This window comes from Uloborus diversus, chromosome 1, assembly GCF_026930045.1.
Source record: "Uloborus diversus isolate 005 chromosome 1, Udiv.v.3.1, whole genome shotgun sequence".
Taxonomy (NCBI): Eukaryota; Metazoa; Arthropoda; class Arachnida; order Araneae; family Uloboridae; genus Uloborus; species Uloborus diversus.
In genome coordinates, this window is record NC_072731.1 from 138198809 (window position 1) to 138218662 (window position 19854).

At 30.5% G+C, this 19854-nt stretch overlaps 1 protein-coding gene across 3 annotated transcripts in view; it reads left to right on the plus strand.

Moving 5' to 3' along the window:
• The window catches only part of LOC129232376 (calcium-transporting ATPase sarcoplasmic/endoplasmic reticulum type-like), a 118825-nt gene that overhangs the window by 80379 nt on the left and 18592 nt on the right, over positions 1 to 19854 (plus strand). For all 3 annotated transcript variants that reach the window (XM_054866542.1, XM_054866529.1, XM_054866536.1), the window contains exons 4-15: positions 1007 to 1089; positions 1180 to 1284; positions 4321 to 4459; positions 4568 to 4648; positions 9164 to 9249; positions 9477 to 9543; positions 10236 to 10408; positions 12617 to 12710; positions 13523 to 13653; positions 16381 to 16469; positions 17593 to 17695; positions 18379 to 18636. In XM_054866542.1, coding sequence (XP_054722517.1) covers positions 1007 to 1089; positions 1180 to 1284; positions 4321 to 4459; positions 4568 to 4648; positions 9164 to 9249; positions 9477 to 9543; positions 10236 to 10408; positions 12617 to 12710; positions 13523 to 13653; positions 16381 to 16469; positions 17593 to 17695; positions 18379 to 18636 — 1409 coding nt within the window. The remainder of the gene's footprint in view (positions 1 to 1006; positions 1090 to 1179; positions 1285 to 4320; positions 4460 to 4567; positions 4649 to 9163; positions 9250 to 9476; positions 9544 to 10235; positions 10409 to 12616; positions 12711 to 13522; positions 13654 to 16380; positions 16470 to 17592; positions 17696 to 18378; positions 18637 to 19854) is intronic.

Sequence of the window (19854 nt, forward strand, 5' to 3'; positions counted from 1 at the left end):
TTATCATCATGGAGGTGTGTATCATAGACAGATAAAAAATCATTACATTCTAAAACATTGACCTTAAAAATTTATTTTTTATTGGTTGATTTGACATGGAATGACCCATTAAAGCACTGTTGAAAGAAGAAAAAAAAAATTTTCTGCATGATACCAAAAGAATGCCATCTTGAAAATTTCAATAAATGTTGCTAACAAAAGGCTAAGAAACATATATTTTTTTCAAGAAAATTAAAAATTTCGATTTTGAATTTTTACAAATTAAAAAAAACTTTTTTATTAAAAAAATTATATATATATTTTTTTTAGCAACTGGGCTTTGTTATATATTTTTGAAAACCTTATAAAAGACTGAACAAAACAGCACAAGTTTTAACCTTTTAAGTCAAATAGTACTCTAATAATAGCCCTCTTAAAATTTTAATCAATGCAAAATTTCGGATTCCTCCAAAATTTAAAAAATGCATAACTTTGCAAAGAATTGTTGAAAAAATTTGAAACTTCAGTTTTTTCATCCTGGAGGTAAGTATAATAAACAGACAAAAAAATCATAACAATCCAAAACATTGACCTTCAAAATTTATTTTTTATTGGTTGATTTGATATGGAATGACCCGAATGTCATTAATTTCAAACTCTACAACCCAAATTACCATTAATAGAATGCTTTTCACTTTTCAGGAAAAAGTTAATTCTGAAAAAATATATTTTAAATTAACCCTTTGTTACTGGTGTGTTTTGAAATGAATGCAGAAATGAGTATAATATGAATTATAGTTATTTACTTGGATGTTTTAAAACATTCAACAATTTATCAGGGAAATAGTTAAAATGAAAAGACTTTTATGTATTTTTAAAATCTAAAGACTTACATTCAAAAACTACAATTCTGGTTAAACTGTAATTATTTTTAGTCTTATTTTCTTTAGTAAGTCTAATTTCTTTATCCGTCATGTATTTTTATCAATGAAATATGTTTCACCAATGTACCTTGTTTTTGGTTTAGGTAAACCTCTGTGGCAACTCATATTAGAGCAGTTTGATGACTTACTAGTAAAAATTCTGCTTCTTGCTGCTATTATTTCATTTGTAAGTATTTAACTTTTCTGAAGGAATTATACAAGCGATGAAGTATGCTATTTGATTATTTTGTTTTAATTTGTTTTTTTGCAATTGAAGGTTTTAGCTCTTTTTGAGGAACATGAAGGTCAGATTACTGCATTTGTTGAACCTTTTGTGATTCTCCTCATTCTCATTGCTAATGCTGTTGTTGGAGTTTGGCAGGTATGTTTCATTTCATTAGTTTTTATGTATCTGCATAATTTAATGCTCATGTTTTGAACATGACTGATAGTCTTTGTGGATGTATCTAAAGCCCCCTTCTACAAAAGACGAACTTTAGCTTGATACTAATTGCACCCTTACAATACTTTTTGTTTAGTAGCACAACAAAATTTGAATACTCACAAGCTTAAACTTTTTGTTGCAACCCAAGTCAACATTGCAATCAAAACCACAAATTAGTAGGGTTGTTCAGTAACAAGTTAACTTCTGTTCCCAATAAATACTTAGTAAGTTTTCAAACCAAATTGTTAGTGTCAACATCTTAATCCTTCAGAACTGAAAACGTTTAATTACATTTAAAGCTAGAAGCAATTTACAGGCTTATTGAATTTCTGTTATTCTGATCTTTCAATATCCAGATGCAATAAGGTGGTTGACAATGAACCAATTTTTTGTTTTTATTTTAAAAGCTATTTTTTTTTGGGGGGGGGGGAGTTGATGATATATTTAGTTTTTACCTGCAAACTTTAAAGTACTAAAATTGATAACCAATGAAAATTAAGAGTATTGTGCTCAACAATATTTGTCCACTCATTAACAATATCCATAATAAAGAAAATTTTGTGGGAAACATTTAAGCTATATTGTTTAGTTGATATTGTAATGTCAATTGAACAGTTTGACTAACATATTTCTCAAGTGGTGACGCAGTTTCCAGCCACTTCATTGTCATTATTGCCTTCCTCAGTCATTGGTCACAATTATGTCAGTACTATAGTGAGGTTCCATTATAGTGTTTCTCCTAGATTTAGAAAGAGATTGGGTGCTTACTTCTTGATAAAAAGACACTCCTTTTATAAAAAAAGCACTTTCTCAAAAAAAAAAAGTAACGAAAAAGTACTATAAGATCTGTAATATAATCTTCTCACACTGATTCTCGTGGAACATTGAACAAGAGTTATATTCAAAGCCATGCTGGAATATAACTCTCTGAGCTCGAAAATTTGTTTTTGTGATTAAGTGCTGAAAAGTTTCGAAGGGGAAAGAAAAATGCATTGAGAAATGCAAAACGAGGGCAGGGCGCATCGAAAGTTGCCTGAAAGAGAGCAGGGTGCAGCGCCGTCCTAAATAGATCTGGCGGAAACACTAAATTACTATGTTCGACATTAAATGATTCATTGGTTATTGCTTAGTTTTTATAACTTTTTAGAAGATTTACAAGTTATCTTTAGGGGGAGGGAGGAATTAAATTTGTTCAGAAATTTTTAAAGCATTTACAGGGTGGCGACAGATCAGGGAAATCAGGGAGATCAGGGAAAAGTCAGGGAACTTTATTAATCAGGGAAAAGTCAGGGAAATATCAGGGAAATTTGAAAAAATTACAAAAAATCAGGGAAAATTGATTTTGTGAAGAAAAAAAATTTTTTTTTTTGCTTTACAAAATTAAGTACTTTAATTCCCTACGCACTTTCCGCCAATTATCTGTTCAAAAAAAAAAAGTAAAATTAATGAGGTGCGATTATACACTGCCGCATATTTGTGCATCTTTTTTCCTCAACATCAAATTATTGAATTTTACTTATTAACCACAGGATGAACTTCCTAGGATTGCTTCTGTGTGTGTTAGGTTGTTTATTTTACCTAGCTTAAAATTTCCTTTTACGCTTTCAATGCTACGTAAAATAAACAACCATACAGGCAAAGAGGAAGCCTTCATTAATGCCTTAGCTCCTTTGCCTTTATTCCATTGTCTCGAAGTAATTAGTGTACTGTAATCACGATTTCAAGAAGAAATCTTTGGTTTTTGAATTAATGCTGATAAAAGCTTAAAAGTTATTACTTCTTCGCGTTTTTAATTTAATTGCTAAAATTGAACTAAACTTTGTTTTTTGCCGTTATACTATTTTTTGTCACCGCAGATTACAAAGGTTTTCTTTTCTTCAGGCTTAAGTGATTCTTTAATTTTATAACCAAGTTGTATTCTTCTTTTATATATTTTGAAATTAATTGTTTTTTTTTCTTTTATTTCAAAGTTGTTTGTTCCGAAAGCAATCTAAGATTTTTTTTTCATTACATACTGTTAAAATCATTTGAAATAGAGTTAACTTGTGTGCTTAAGTAAATATCTTTTGTCGGATGTCTTGATGTCTTTTCGTTCATAAGCTCATTACTTTTTGCATTGAGAAAGGCGTTTCCTGAAACGCCGAAACATGTGTCTGCTGTAATCGGCAATTTGTGCTTTTTTGACGTTGTTTTTCTTACTTTAAATATCTTTATTTTTTTATTGTTAAAATGCTGTATTCATTCATTAAAACCTATATTCTTGATTAGAGAAAAGCTCCCTATGGAATGGATGTGAAATGGTTTCATCTGTTCTGCATAAATATGTCAATTAGTTATATAAGAATAACTACATTACTTCTATTTTTTCACTAGTACTTGTTATTATTGCAACAATTATTATACTGTTTGGAAACTTAGTTCAAAATAATTTCAATTACTTTTTAGTTCTATCATAAATACACATGTTTTTGAGGGAAATTTTAATAGTTTCTTAAAATTCTTATGCTAAGTGGTTTCTGGAAGTAAAGTATTTTTTTTTTTTAATTTTCTCTGATCTTTCCATGTAGAAAAATTTAATATACTGTTTTGTAGGGTTTTTTCCAAAAAAATTGACTTGATATGTTTTTTTTTAATCATTTTATTAAAAAAGTAGCATCTTTTAAAAATATATCTTTAGTTCAACAACTTTACACAACTTAAAACATTTAAAATACTGCATTTTATACAAACATACAATGGATTTCAAGTAGAGCAAAGAAAAAAAAACCATTATTATTGGTAACGTAAATCAGGGAAATTTGGTGAACTTAATCAGGGAAATCAGGGAAAAGTCAGGGAACTTTTTTTCACAATTCCTGTCGCCACCCTGATTTATCTTGAATTTATTTAATTGTCTGTATTTAACTTCCTACAGTATCTGGCTATTTTTGTTACTTTGAGTACATAACTCCATTCAAAACTACTAATATCTAGGAAAGGAATGCGGAAAGTGCAATAGAAGCTCTAAAAGAATATGAACCTGAAATGGGCAAAGTCATCAGGCAAGATAAACAAGGTGTGCAAAGGATAAGAGCTAAAGATATAGTTCCTGGAGATTTAGTTGAAGTGTCAGGTAAATTATATATGTTTATCCCAAGCTATTGTTTTTGTTGGTTGTGTGCGTTTGTTTTAATTTTATTTTTAGTTTTTTTTAATAATCAAATTCTTTTCCTTTTTTCAGTTGGAGATAAAGTGCCTGCAGATATTAGGTTATTGAAAATATACTCAACGACATTAAGAGTTGATCAATCTATACTAACTGGTAGGATTTTGTTATCTCATATTGTGTAAAATTCTGCACTGAAAAATATTTAATACTGTATATAAATGCTAATATTTTTCCTTTAAATGTATCAACTTTTTAAGTCCAAGAAACAATGGTTTAGTAATTTATTCAGTATAAAAATACACAGGGTTCCCACGGGCCCTCAAAAGTCCCTATAAAGGCCCTATTTTCAAGTATTGTTTGTAGGTGCCCCTCTAAAAGCCATATTTTGTAGTCAAAAGCCCTAAAAGTTAATCAAAGGTCCTATTTGTTTAGGATTTGTGTCATTCTGTGTCAAATCAATGAAAAACAATTTCTCGACTTCTCAGATTTTCATGAAACTTTTCGACACCTTAATCTTTGATGCCTTACATTTATCTATTTTTCGAAAATCTATTATTCATAAATGATGTTTAATTAGTTTTTAAAGTTCATTAAACAGCACTTTTTTTTAAAACTTGCAAGCAGTGTTTTAAAGTGTTAAATTCAAGTTTTATGGGGAGCAACAGAGTTGTATAATAAATTTATTAAGGTCATTTTAAAGGTACTTACATGCACTTTAATTTTATATGCAGTTAACTCCCAATTATGCACAGAATAAGGTGGGACAGTAACCGTGGATAACGAAATTCTGGGATAATCCGTAAAATAAGTAGAAGGCTATATTAGTCTATGCAATAGCTTTAGATAGATCAATAATAATTGCATCCTAACTAAAATAACATTGTATAAAAAATGCATGTAAAGCTGAAAAAGGATCGTTCATTGTAGAAAATGGATTTCACACATATGTGAGCAAGTAGTGCAAACAGATTATATGAAATATTTAAAGCTAGGTTACACCAAAAATGCATAGGAGAAAGTTTTTTGAGCAAGATTAATGCGGTCACTCAATTACACGCATAAGTCGTATAAATCCAAAAATCAATATAGTGTCGATAAAAAAAATCAGGTTTTAAGTAGTCCAGTATCAGGGACTATGAAAGGTGTGATGCCATTGGAAGGGAAAGAAAAAAAAAGGGATGTCTAGGCACAGGTTTTGCACTAAGTTAAAATGTGTGCATTTATCTACATTTAGTTAATCATTGCCAAAAAAAAAAAAAAAAAAAAACATGTTTTTGAATGTGTGAAAGCTGGTGGGTAATCCGCCCCATGGATAATCAGGAGTTTAGTGGATAGATTAATAATTTTCAAGAAACACTTTTTTGAAAAATTTAAAATTTAAATAATGTCCTTTAAAATTTTTGAAAAAAACTATTATTTTAAATGTATTTTGATGAATATATCCTGCATGTTTCAGTGGGGGAGTGTTTCAGTGTCAGAGTGAGACAATGAGTGACTCAGCAATTATGGTAAAAAATGTGAGAAAATTTTATATAGTTTTTGCAAAATTTCGCTTTTAAATGTTATAGCTCATGTTTTATGAAAGCAACAGAGTTTAAAATAGCTCATTTTAAAGAGAATTACATTTACTAAAAATGTTTTCCACAAAATTTTAAAACATGGAAATTCAAAAATTTTTGTGATGTTCTTAAATTTTTTTAAAATACAGTTTGATTTTTAACTCTGAAATTCTTTGTAATTATTAAAGTATAATGAAAATCATGTGTTTTTGTCAAATTTTTAAAAGACACTGTCTTTAAAATTTTTGAATTTAACATTTTATGAAAAAAACCCCTCAAGTTACATAAATGTATTAAATTAATGCAAATGTAATTATCTTTAAAATAATCTATCATACAATTCTATAGCTCCTATAGAACTTTAGTCATAACATTTTGAAGCTCTGCTGTCAAGTAGAAAAAAGGGGCTTTTTAACGCATTTCAAAATTACTTATCAATTATGAATGATAGATTAAAGAAAAAGACGGCTCTAGATAGTTTTGAAATGTGTCGTAAAAAGGCCATTTTAAGGTTCTATTTTTTAATCTGCTGGAAGAATGGGAACCCTGATACATTCAAAAGGTCATCTGAAGTAGTTATAACATGCTTTTTCAGTACATTTTTTTTTCTGTCATTCTATTCAGCTTTTGAATGCCTTTGATTTTCTGCATTTTCTATCTGAAAAGAGCTGTAATATTAATTTTGTTTGCATCTAAAATTTTTTACTTCCTTTTACAAAAAAGGAAGCATTGTATTCATGAAAAAATTCACTCAAAAACCTATCTTAATTTCTATTTTACACCCCCCCCCCCCCCGAATGAATGTGGAGTTTTTTTCCGACTCGACCACACGTGGATAAGTGCCTAGGAACATATAGACACTCGAAATATCCATTTTATGATTCCTGAGTTAATTACAACAAGTTTTCTCGTGACGTCTGTATGTATGTGCGAATCTATGTCGCATGACTCAAAAACGGCTCAAACGCCAAAATCGCCAAGTTTTGGCGTTTGGTCATCAAATTGAAACCAGAATTTTTAAGCAAAAATCTGGTTTCAATTTGGCCATTGTTGGTGATATTTAGAGAGTAAACTATTGAACCACATTAAAAATGCCAATAATGGGGAAATGTCATTAAATTGGGGTAAAAGGAAGTCATGTGAAGGAAGTCATCAGCTCGTTTTTTGATTTTTGGAGAACTCATGCTTGAACTAGGTTAGCTAATTCTTTATAAAAGAGGAAATGATCCATGGTTTTAATTTTTTAGCCACAAACTATTGCTAACTAGAATACATATGTTTAGATGTTTTGTTTCACTTATTTTCTAATTTTTATCAATTGAGTTGCTTATGTTAATTTCTTCTACCTCTTTATTAAGTTAAAACTATCATCATGTGGTATTTTCATTTGGTTTCGTATTGAAAAAAGCACCAGTAATTAAAACGCCAGTATTTAAAATTTTGACATAAATTAAATAAAAAATCAAACATGTTGAAATTAATAACAGATTGGTTGGAGTCCTTTTTAACATGAAAATTTTATTTGAGCATTATATGTCTTATTTTATGGTGATAAAATAATTTATGGTAAATTTAATTGCAACAACAATGAAATTGCAAGGGTGCATTGTTCAATTGTAGTTAGGGCAAACCTAACCTGGCAGCATTGTAATGCTGTGATTTGTATCTGCATAGCCTTCACAGTGCTGCCGTCATACTAGGTTTCCCCAATTTAAGGCCCCTATAGTGGAGGAGCCAACGTATACGCCATTTTGGAGGAAACTTTATCCAGTGCTTGGGTGTGATAGCATTGCTGCTAATGTTTACATTTCATTTGCATATGTTGAATTGAGTTAAATGGGCAATTGTTTGGCTGTTAATTGTGCAAACAGCTCCAAAAAAAATTTTAGCTCTTCAGATTTCCAGCAGATGCAGAAAGAAACAAGAAATGGATAATTAATATCACACAAAGTGACTTGCAGCCTGGAAGCGACGCCAACAGTTTCCAAAATTTCTCCAATGTTTAACTTTTTTTCTAGCTCTCTCGTTTAATAATTTTGAAAAAACTGTTGTGAAGTTGAAATTAGATTTTTTTTATCACTCAATTCTTATTCCCCAGAAAAGATGTTTTTATAAAATTTTGATGTTGCTTTTTTTATGTCTTCAAAATCATAGAATTTTAAAGTAAGATTACCACATGCATGTAATTATAATTATTGTCTTCCTAGTAATTTTGAGATGCAACCAAGAAATGTATTAAAGTTTATTAGTCCCCCCCCCCCCTATTTTCTCACCAGACCCATCTATTGAAGGGCAATCCTCGAAAAAATGTCCAGTGCATAACACTAAGTTTTTTTTTTTTTTTCCAGCTAACCAAAGCCTTCAAAAAATAATGCTGTTGGGGAATAATGCATGCTTTAATATATTATCAAAGCATAACAGTTACATACAAATACTATGTTTTCGAACCCTACTTTCTGCCCAACTACTTGAATCTTATGTAAAAAGAATGCTTGAATTGCTTATTTTTTTCTTTCCAAAGCTGTTTAACATTCGCTCCTTTATCGAAAGGTTGAGGGTGGTAATTGGAAGAAAGGCTATCACATTGCTTTTTTTTTTTACAAACGATACAATAAACCATCAAAAAGATTTACAATCCTCTATTTAGAAATGTTTTAATTTGTCAGAAGCAAATTGAATGAGTTTTATAATTAATTTTTTTTATCGTTTATAATTCACTCATTTGCCACTACGACTGTATTCAATGTCGGAGACTCATATTTGTTTAAAATGAGTACTTTTAGTAACTTAAACTAAGCAATTAAATTATTTTTTTCTTTAGAAAGAATCAGTCAAACAAACCCTGTAAGCAACTTTGTCTTTGAACGTACACACAATGCGAGAAAGAAATGTGACCTGAAAATTTCCTGTTTGGCGAATGATTGCCACTAAAGATAGCTGTTGTGCACTTGCTTCAATATGGCGGATGTGTCGGCCTCTCCAGTTATAGGGGTTCTACCCTAGTTATAGTTTGTTGGGATCAATCTTACAGATCTGAATTCATAAGACTGCATTTTTTTATAACTTTTTAAAAAAATTTACCTCTTGAACTATAAACATATTTTTACAGGTGAATCTGTATCAGTCATAAAGCACACAGATCCCATTAGAGATGTTAAAGCTGTGAATCAAGATAAAAAGAATCTCCTTTTTTCAGTGAGTTCATAATTCATTCCTTAAAATTAATATTTTGTAACTATTCTTGGATGTAATTGATCTGCTGATATATTAAATTAGGTTCAATTAAGTTCATGTTAAAACAATTGACATGACTTTTAGCAAATTCTGTATAATATCGGTTTTTTATGCTTTTACAGTTGTTAAAACCAAAATTTTACCATTTAAATCAATTTTTAATATCTTATGACTAATTTGTATTTTAGGGTACAAATATTGCAGCAGGCAAAGCTAGAGGTATTGTTATTGGAACTGGTTTGGAGACTGCTATAGGTACTGTTTGTTTTTGTTTCTGTTTCCCCCCCCCCCCCCCCCCAAAGAGCAATGGCATATCTCACCTCAAACGTTAACAGAGCACCCCAAGAATAGCATCTTTTAAAAGAGACAGCCCCTCTAAAGCATGCTTGTAAAAATTTTAGAAACAATTTTCCTCCCTTTCCCCTTGTGATCACTCCTATCTTTTTCTTATTGAAGTATTATCATAAGAACTACATTTTACTAGATTCTGATGTTGCATTGAACCTTTTTTTTTGTACATATCTCTTACCTTACTGTTCAGTGTGATTGGTTTGTCTGAATACTAGTCAAAAAAAAAAAAAAAGCTTGGATTACTTTTTCATTTCAAGAGAGATTGCTTTTTAAAATGTTACATATATGACAAAGATTTGCTAAGTAACCCTTCAGGAATGAATGTCTTCTTTGCATCAATTCATTTTGCTCTAATTTATTTATCTATTTATTTTTAACTTTTTTGTTTCTTTTTAATTTACTAAATTGCTGTTATATTAAAGTTTGAATTGATTCTGCACAATGTGATTACTATTTCTTTTAAATCAAGTGTGGAACAATTTCAGTGTTAATTCTGAGAACTCTTTAGAATAGTAAGTTTTTATTTATAGAGAAATCATTTCAGTACGATTTTCAGTTCGAGTATTTATTCAATAGTATTCTCATTTTTCTTGTAGGTAAAATCAGAACTGAGATGTCAGAAACTGAAGAAGTGCGAACACCTTTACAGCAAAAACTTGATGAATTTGGTGAACAACTTTCTAAAGTAATATCTGTTATTTGTGTTGCTGTTTGGGCAATTAATATTGGACATTTTAATGATCCTGCTCATGGAGGGTCATGGATCAAGGTAAACTATTAATAAAACTTACTACTTTATAGGAAAAGTAGAAAAACAATTCTTACACAGAATTAACTTTTTAAAAATTATTCATTTGATGGTTTTCCTTTAAGACAAAAAAAATATTATAATAAATGAACAACTAAATATAAAATAAAAATTTAAAAAAGGTTGAAAAATTGAAATTACAAATACAGTATAGACCCTTGTTTTACGCAGGTTTATTTTACAAAGTTTCGACTATACACGGTTTAAGATTTGACACTTTTATTTTACGCGATGAGTTTCGGTTTTACGCGGATGCGGTAATGCAAACAGTTAACATTTTCCCCTCTTTCAAAATCAAACTTTTAAAGATTGCAATTACACGTAACAAACTGCATTTTTGTATGCTAATAATAGAGCTCGGGCCACTGGAGACATTTTATGCGATTGGTTCCAGAGCTCTGTCCAGAAATAAAGTTATTAAACTCACACAGTTCAGAACTCACTGGAAGAAGAGCTTTTAGTAGTGACAAAGGATTCCAAAACCGACGAGGATACCAACATCGGTGACACACAACCAAAAACGTTCACATTGAAAATTTTGAGCCATTCCTAGACAATAGACGTGGTCTTTCTGATCTTTGTTAGTGAAGGAAGATTCTATCGTGGATGTGTTAATGCTCTGCAAAGAATTAGAGAAAAATTCTTAATGCCTGCCAAAAGACTATCATAGCCAGCTCCTCTTTATTATCAGAACACGAAACTAATTTATATTTTGTTAATGCATGTTGTGCATGGTACTTGATATAAGTACACATTAAACTTATTATACAATTAGTCATCACTAGAATGAAGTATTTTTTTATTTATGGAACCTAACCCCTATTTTAACACAATTATTAGGTCTCAATTTACACTGTTTCGATCCTTTATATTTTCTTAGCTTTTGACAATTGACTTATGAGTCTAAATAGCTTATTTTCATTATTTTATGTTTCAATTCTTTCAAAAATTATGTAAAAATTTGAAAACTTATATATGTTCTAGAAAGTTTTGTTATTAATTTCATGAATAATGATGTTTTACACTTTTTCATCCTATAATTTTCAATCGAGTATAATAAATGCAATATAATAAATTATGAAATTGTATAACTTTCCAACTTTACTAGTTGATGAAAACAGCACCCTTGTTAAAAGAACTGGATTTGATGTTAATTGTATTTTCAAAAGGTAGTGAGTAGATTTTTTATAATTTTATTTAAAAAAGGGGTGGGATCCTCTGTCTGAAAAGTCTGGACTGTTTCTGCCTGCAGTTAATCCGTCTTCAAAATGCCTGCAGTTAGTAAAATGGTCTAGCAATAAATGCATGTGTCAATGTTATGGCGTGGGTTTTACATCAAACATTGACCTATAATTTTCTTTTGATCCATCTGGAAAAGTCGAAAGCACTTTTTTTGGCTTTATGAGTAGAAGCCTTGTAAGAAATTAGGTTTTCTGTACTAGAAATTGATCCAAGGACCAAAACTAGGTTGCTATGCATAGTACTTAATATTGCTAACTCAAACTATTAGGTTTTGTTGTTCTGTCAGTCTTTTATAAGACTTGAAGTCTATCCCCCCCCTTCCCCTCGCTATTGGTAGAATAACATAGCCCCCGAGAATTTAAAAAAAAAAAAAAAAAGAATAATTGGTGAAAGAATTGTCAGCAACAGATACATTGTTCTAAAATCTATTTGCTGAAACTTTTGAAATTTTATGCACTTTGTCTTTTGAACTGAAGTACCAAATATGAGCAGTTATGTTGTTTTCATTTTCTAAAGTAGTGTTGGCAGTTTTGTAGATTAAGTTTTCATTTATGCATATAAAATCTTGGAACAGTGGCATGTTTCATTTTTTCAAATTTTGTTTTACTACTGAATGTTTTTCAATACGTCCTGTTGAGGAAAAACTCTTGATAATATAAGACATGTCTCTTTTTTTTTTTAATCCATAGCCTTCAACCTGTCGGCTCCTCCATATTGCAGTAGGCTCTCTATAGATTTAAATAATAAACAGAACTTGAGTTCACTAAAGCAATAGTCTAATGTAAAAAAGTGTTTTTTACAATAATGATTGATTTTACAATGTGTGTTGAACTAATTGTAGTATTTTTACGTTTTGTAGATTGTCTTTAAATTTTCTGGTTGAATTGATTGTCTGAAAATTTTATTTTTCATAAATTTATTTTACAGGGAGCTGTGTACTATTTCAAAATTGCTGTTGCTTTAGCTGTTGCTGCAATCCCAGAAGGCTTACCTGCTGTTATTACTACGTGCTTAGCTTTGGGTAATTTTAATTCATCAGTCCTGAATGTTTTAACTTTTAGTTTATGTGTTTTTGAACCATAATTAAAATTCTCAGCTTACTGTTCCAATGTTTTTCCTGTACATATTTCCTAATGCATGATTGAAAGTGTAATCGATCAACATTTTAAATTGTCAACTCTTAAGCAGTTTTTATTTTTTAAGTAACTAAATAATAGCTACATGAAACACACCGCCAGCTCAGTCATTTCCAGCCGGGGACTGCAGTTTCGTGCTTATTAGCAGTAATCAGCCCTGCATAGGAAAGTGACTGAACTGGCGATGGAATTACCGCCCAATAAATTATTGGGCGGTAATTTACTGAATATACCATGCCTTGCCTTCAATATTTGAGTTGAACCGAACCATTGTTTCGGTCACTCGTCTGATCTGTGCTAATTCTATATTAGCTACCAGTTTGTTTGGCACTCTTGGCTTCTTTAAGAGGTTTTCCATTGCCAGTTCAGTCACTTTCCTATGCCGGGCTGATGAGTGCTAATAAGCACGAAACTGCAGTCCTCGGCTGGAAATGACTGAGCTGGCGGTGTGTTTCATGTATTTCTGCTTTAGCCCTGGCTATTGGGCAGTAATTTACTGAATATAAATAATAGCTATTTTACTGTTACATAAAAGCTCAAAAGTGTTAAGGTTTTAATACATGCTCAGTTTTGCATATTGGTAAAATAAGCAGAAAGCCTTTATGTGGATATAAAATCCAGAATATTTTGTTTTGGCATAAAAACTGAAAAGTGATATCTTTAATGCATATTAAACTTTGCCTACTGATACTTTTAGGTACACGGCGTATGGCCAAGAAAAATGCAATTGTTAGATCTTTACCTTCCGTGGAGACATTAGGCTGTACATCAGTTATTTGTTCCGATAAAACTGGAACCTTAACAACCAATCAAATGTCTGTCAATAGGGTATGTTCTTGTCCTTTCCTTTAATATATATTTTTAAAAAGCACTTATTTCTTGTTATGATCTTTCTTGTAAAGGGTGTCCCAAAATTAACGCAAAATTTGAATTTGCTGCCATTTTTGCAATAAATTGTGGGCAATCTTGAAAAAAGAACCATTTGGCAGCTGAGGGTCTAGGGTTATTACAAATGGAGCGTTTTCGATTCTATAATGCATTTTCATTATCGAACAACTATTTGAAAAATAATGAAAGTTTCGGCGGGTCAAGCAGTTTACTGTAATTGGCACTCGATATCGCAATTAGGTAATGCGCAGGTGGTTGTGGGATTGCTGACATAGACGTTTGACTTCAAATAACCCCATAGGGGAAAGTCTAATGATGTAAAATCACACGATCTAGGGTACAATTCATATCACCGAAACGAGAGAGTACACGAACAGGAAATTCCTCATGCAGTGATTGAATTGTTTCGCTGGCTGTATAATAGCATAACACTCCATTTTTACTAACCCTAAACTCCCAGCTGTCAAATTGTTCTTTTTCCGTGGCTGCCAACAATTCACATCAAAAATTGTGGCAAATTCAAATCTTGCGTTAATTTTGGGACACCCTTTATACTTATTTGTCATGTGGCATAGCATAGAGTTTCAAAAGTCACAAATAGCTTGCTTTTGATTAATACAGCAGAATCCTGCTACAACGAATACCAATAAAACGAAATATCTGTTTCAACGAAATAAATTTTCAGTCAAATTTAATTTCCATTACATTGCATGAATTTCATTACAACAAAATTCCTGTTAGAATAAACAAAATTTGGAGTCCCTAAAAGTTTGTTGTAACTACATTTCAATGTATTAAATTATTCTTGAAAGAAAACAGACAAAAGTATTTGAAAAATAAACACAGGTCTAATTTTTCACAATTATAAAGTAAAAATATCTCTAACAGAAACAACTTCGCAAAATATGGTCTTTAACCCGTTCGCACCCAGCGTCACGCGGACGCTACGCAACGATTCCTCTCCTATCAGCCCAGCGTCACTTTTACGCTACGCGCTCTGATCGACACTGATGTCCCAGCGTCACGTATACGCTTTCTCGAAATGGAACGATTGAATTGAATATTTAAATGATGATAGATGGCGCTAAATGGCTATAACTTTGATCATATTCGAGTCACATGGTTTTTGACCTTCATGTACACGCTTTAGTTTCTTATTTGGGCCTCTCAATGGGATAGATTTTTTTTTATGTAAACAACAGTGAATCACTGCTCTGTGCATATGATTTATGAGGTCTCAATTGCTCTTGTTTATATCTTTGCTTCTCTTTTTTTTTACGACTAATTGAAAGAGATATACATCTAGCTGAATGAATTATGGGGGAGGGAAGGAAGGTTAAAATATTTTTGCGTATGTGTTCCAGACTTTTGGGATTCCCCGTATGATGAGAGTACAGAAATGATTTCAAGAGGCCTGAAGTTTATGATTATTTTTGAATCCTTTCTGATATTGTTCTTCTGTATTTATTCTTTTTCATTTGGAGAATGGAAAACTGCAATAAAAATGGTTAGCGAAGTGAGTGAAAGGGAATGTTTTCGAGTGAATTATGAAGCAGTTTTGAGACTTGCCGCGTGGGAAATATAACTAGTTTAAATTCGTTGGCCTAAGTTGTTTTAATCAGAATTACATAAGGAACATATTTTTTTGCTACATTTCTTTTTCTTTAATTCCACACTCACGATGTCAAACTCTAACTTTGTTTTTGTGCACATATCATTTTATTCTGTGCACATGGTTAAAGTTTTAGTATTCCACTTATTTCACTTCCTTCTAATAATGTAATAGTCTTTATATTAATAATTAGTAATCAGTAGTACATTGTTTAAGCAAAATTAAAATTTCAAGCCATTATTTTGAGATGCTGATTTTATATGAATATTTTTGTTCAGTTAGGCTTAACTGCTGTAAATGCTCGGGCCGATGGCGGCGTTCCATTTCAGAACGTTCGGTCCCGTAGCTGCGCTTCGTTTTGCGAGCGCTGGTCCTCAAGGGGTTAATTGCTTGCTCAGTCCTAAAGTACAAAATGCTTTTTAAATTTTATAAACATCGCAGGAACTAGTTTCAGTATTTTTCAGGAACCTTTCAATTTGTTAAAGAAACACCTTGCCCCCATTTAAAAAATTAAAAAAAAAATGTTTTCTTAAGTCTTGATTTCTGATTTAGAAAAACTTTTTTCTACAATATTCTCAAGAAAGCTCTCTTTCTTGAGAATATTGTATTCTTAAGAAGCACTTGTATATATAACTTTCATTATGAATTTGTTCCTTCATGAGCCATATTCCCCATTCCGTAAAGTAATTTTTTCTATGATATTTTAAGGTTTTTAGAAGTAAGAAGAATTAAGCTTAACTACCCATTACTGATAGATTTGTCAATCCATTACTATAGATCTGTCAATTATGCAAATATGAATTGTTAGATTTCTCATTTTTTGATAGTTTAAAAAAAATTTGAGTCATTATAGTTCACTTGTAACTTCTGTGTTGATCCCTTACAGCACTAATGAAGGGGCTCCATTGTAGCCTTGAAATAGTTATTTGCAGCATTTTCTTGACAAATTGCTTTGTATATTTTTTTCATTTTAATCATTAGGCTTTATTTTGTGATGTTACAGCTTATTTTGTTAATCATAACTATGTAATTTACGTAAATATTTGCTGTTCTAGATACTGGTAGTGGACAAAATTGAATCAAATAGTGCAAAATTTCTTGAATTTGAGGTTACTGGTTCAACCTATGAACCAATTGGTGAAGTGTGAGTGAAATTTCTTATTTTTAATGTTGCATTTACTAATTATTTATTAAGTTTTTATCTCTTTCAATGTGTAAAATAGTAGTGTGTGTTAGCTCACAAAATCTAAATGTCAATTCAATAAAAGATTATAGAGCTAAAATTTTTAGTTTTATTTATACATATTTCAGAGTACAGATTCCATGCATTTCCATCCTTTCATTTTTGTCATAAGTATTTTCTTGGTCAAATCATAAATGATTTAAAGTTCTGCAAAGTCACTATTCTTATTGGTTTATTAAGTGCAGTATAACCTCGGTTTAATGATAGTCAAGGGACTGGAAAAAGTTACCGTTAAATCAAGGAACATAGACATTGAATGCAATAATTTCCAGACCAGTGAAATGTATCATTAAATTGAGGAAATCATTAAATCAAAGTTATACTGTATTTAGAATCATAGTAAAGCTCAGTAGTGGCATGAAAATTTATTACTGAGGAATTTGCCATTCTAGTGTTGGTTATGCTTATGGAGCCTGAAAGAGTTGACCTAATTTGATTAAAGAACGTGTTTTCCCTTAAGTTTTATGTTTAGAAAAATGCTTTTGATAGAATTGGTAATTAAATAGGTCTTAAATTTCTCAAGAAATGAACCAGCTTGGAATGTCGTTTATATAGGAGAATGTGGGTCAAAGTGAACAATTAAAATAACTTACTTTCTTTTAAAGTGAACAAATTGGAAATTTGTTCTGAAAATTATGGTACATAAAGAAAAAATATTTTGTAACAAAATTTGCACAATTTTATAACAAAATTTGCATTGAAACATTATTTTTTGTTTTTGGCAGTAAATGTATTTACCTTCCTTAAAACACAAACAATTTTCTTTCTTTTTTTTTTTTTTGATTGGGTCAAAGTGAAAATCAAAATAGTTTTGTAATGAAATATTTTCTATTCAATTAATAAAGATATTTTTGATCAAAAGAATAAGTAAATAAAAAGAAAATGAAACAATAAATAAACAAACAAATTCATCAATATGAGAGAAAAATGAGTGAATAAAATAGTACAAAATTTCTGTTATCTGTTAATCTTTATGAATACGAAAAGTTTTGTACTTGTTTGAAGTATTAGATTTATTTTATAGGTATTTGAATGGCCATTCTGTACGTTGTGCTGAACATGAGTCCTTGTGTGAATTGGCTACAATTTGTGTCATGTGTAATGATTCCAGTATAGATTTCAATGAGGTATTTTGTTTTTCTCAATTAAGCATCTATTTATGTAAAAATTGTATCATGTATAGTTTTGAGTTTTATCTTTTTGAAATTATGAATCAAAATATTTGTAGTATATTGTGCTTCTCTAGAAATAAAGTGTGATACACGATGAAATGTAATAACTAAGATCAGTAAAAATAACAATGCCTCTAATATACAAATAACTTATTTGCACATCAAAAAAAAAAGTAGTAATAAATAAATTAGTTTAATATTATGTTACAAAAACTTTCTCAATAGTAAGAGAAGGAAATTAAGCTTATTACTTGTTATTTTTATGTGCTGTTCTTCAAATAAATAAATAAATAAAAGATATGTTTTTTTAATGAGTTAAGAATCCAAAGTCATTCCCTTTTTTATATTTTTCTAAGCTTATCATCTTAAAGTGAGCAATAAAAAATGCACTAACTACAGTGCAGTTATGATTTTGTATTTGATTGTTCATACACAAAGAAAGCATGCTTTTTTGAACACTTCAACTGCTTTCATGTCAATAAGTGAGATTTATCAACAAATTAAAACAATTGAAAAATGTTCAGATAATTTCAAATTCGGTCTGGTTATGTTGGATAAGTGGCACTTGACTGTTAAAATAGGTTACTGTATTATTATTATTACATTTTTATATTAATGATATGTTTTATTTCCCACAGTACAAGCAAATATTTGAAAAAGTTGGTGAAGCTACAGAAACAGCACTTGTTGTTCTAGCCGAAAAGATGAATCCATTTGGTTTCCAAAAATCTGGATTAAGCAAACGTGATGCTGCTGTTATTGTTAATCAAGGTATATCTGCCATGTGGCGTAAGGAATTCACTCTCGAGTTTTCAAGAGACAGGAAATCTATGAGCACATATTGTACTCCTTTGAAATCAAATCGCCTTGGCCCAGGTCCTAAAATGTTCTGTAAGGTTGGTTATTTTATTTCACTACTGTAGCATTATTAAAAATAATGAATCTTACATTGTTAGCTTTAATCTCTTTGATTTTAGTTTTGTGTACCTTAAACTGGGGGCCTTTTTTTTTTTTTTGATAGATTTCATTAATATACTTTTGTAGGCACTAAATCAAGTCAAATGATTAAGAGTCTATAAACTTCTTTGAACATGCCTTGACAATAATTTCCAGACATGTTGTTTTGCATGTCCTTCCACTATCGAAAATAGCATTACGGTATGGAATGACACCGAGCTCTCAAACATGTGATAAATATTATAGTTTATGCAGCTAATTGAATGTTGACCCTGTGTCTTAAAAGTAGAGGGAAATCTTTTTTTCAATGCATTGTAATTTAATTTTGGAACTATCCACATGCTAAAGAGAGAAAAGTTAACATCTCTAACCTCTGTGACAACACTCCCTAATTTGAAAAATTAAGGCCTCATAAACCATGTTTAAGAATTATTTGTTTTCATAAATCCTCAAAAAGTGGATGTTTAGTGAAAAAATTTATTCTGATAAGGTTACAACATAGGTATTTCATGTTTTGATAAAGCAATGCACAAATTTCTGTTAAATAATGGCAAGCAATGTATGCTATTGAACCAGCAAATACTAAAAGAGGCTTTTGTTGGGAAAAGGTTAAATAAGACTCAACATCGAAACCATTTTATTGTTTTGTGTCATTTGTTCTGGCAGTTTATTGATCTTGCATCATTCTCAGTCGGCATTTTATCTAAGGTAGATATTATAGCAAATTTAGCACTCTTTTAAAATTATAATTGTAAATGTAACTATAGTAGGAGTTTCATCATGTTTATTTACTTCAAAAAGTCGCATAAAAATTTTCATTGATAATTGAAGTAAGTTAATATAGTCAGGACTTAAGGCAAACATCCTCGGAGCCAAGCCTTTTGTCTGCTTTTTGGAAGTGCATTTAAAAAGTGTGACCGTATTTTGTTTAGCATAAAAATTATTATAATTTAGAATGAATTTCTTCTTGATTAACTATCACATGCTTTTTCAGAATTTGATTTCATTCATGATTAATGCATGTAATTAGGAATAAAAATCAGGTTGGTGAAGCACCTAAGATCTGAGCAAAATATGCAACATGGGGGAAGCAAGCTTCTTTTCATTCTGAAAAGGAAGAATGAAGAAGTAAATGAAGATAAAAATGGTGCTGTATG